At 62.1% G+C, this 1170-nt stretch overlaps 1 protein-coding gene across 1 annotated transcript in view; it reads left to right on the top strand.

The window, feature by feature from the left end:
* The first annotated feature begins 851 nt into the window (after window positions 1–851).
* Window positions 852–1170, top strand: part of LOC103772009 (caspase-1-like) — a 3258-nt gene continuing 2939 nt past the window's right edge. Inside the window, exon 1 of the mRNA XM_008939329.1 lies at window positions 852–858. Coding sequence (XP_008937577.1) covers window positions 852–858 — 7 coding nt within the window. The remainder of the gene's footprint in view (window positions 859–1170) is intronic.

Raw genomic sequence — 1170 nt, 5'->3', positions numbered from 1 at the left:
CACCGCCGATCTCTGGGTTTCCCCGTTGCTGGGGTTGCTTCGGTGCTTCCCACCCAGCTCATAGAGTCGTTAGGGGTGGAGAAGAGCTCTGAGATCATCAACCCAACCCCACCGTCACCACTCAGCCCTGTCCTGAGGTGCCACATCCGCACATTTTGTGACCCCCTCCAGGGAGGGTGTTTCACCCTGTGCTCCGCCTGCCCTGCAAAGCAGCCCTGCTCATCCCACCATGGGGCAACCTCAGGGTTTCTTACAGTCCAGATCTTGCATTTCAGACAGGCTTCTCTTCACCCCAGTGCCTGTGGGATGGAGACGGGCTGGGGAACCCTTGGGTGGATGAAGATGCTGATGCCCAAGGCGTTGTCTCCCTGCCAGCACCTGGAAGGGACGAGCCAAGCTCAGCCCCAGACAGGTCTGGAGGGTTTGCGGGATGTGTGGACGCAGGAGGTGCTGGTCCTTGGCAGAGGAAGGCCACCTCTGCCTGGCCCTGGGGTGATGAGATAGGAGCAGAGCGGTCCCGTGCCTGGGGGGTCTGGGAGCCTCCTCCTCACCCCGCGGGTGCTGGGTGGTGTGGTGCTGAGTCACACATGCTCATCGTGTCCCAGTGTCACAGGGATGTGCTGAGCACCCCCAGGAGGAGCTCCACACGTGGCTGCAAAGCCCAGTGGGCATCAGATATGTGCTGGGCTATAGGTGACCGCAAGGACTGGGGCGGGTTGCAGCAGCACCCGGGGAGGAAGACCTGACTGCAGAGACAGGAAATGAAGCTGTGTAGAGGTGTTGCTTTCATTTCCTTCCACTCTGCAGTGGAACGACTCTTTGGGGCTCCTTCAGCTGGGGACTGAGGGCTGATGGCAGGTGAGTACGAGCACTGGTGCTGAGGCTTGGGGGTGGGACGGGGTCCTGCACAAGGCCTGCTTGCCCTGGCCACCACACAGGCACACAGAGCAGCATGCCCTGGGTGCTCCATCCCTGCTCCCAGCAGAGCCATCTCCTGGGGTGTTTCCTGTGGGAAATGGGGAGGTGGGTGATGGCAGGGAAAGCCCCCGGGGGTAGGCAGTGAAGGAGGGAGCAGCACCCCAGGTGGGCAACGAGGGAGGGGAAGCACCCGGGGTGGACGGTGGGGGAAGAGATCAGCATCTGGGGAGGGCAACAGGGGAAGGAGCAGCA

The sequence above is a fragment of the Merops nubicus genome, unplaced genomic scaffold, assembly GCF_000691845.1.
Source record: "Merops nubicus isolate BGI_N331 unplaced genomic scaffold, ASM69184v1 scaffold30504, whole genome shotgun sequence".
NCBI lineage: Eukaryota > Metazoa > Chordata > Aves > Coraciiformes > Meropidae > Merops > Merops nubicus.
Note: the sequence above shows the minus strand (reverse complement) of the source record. Positions and strands in the feature narration are given on the sequence as shown.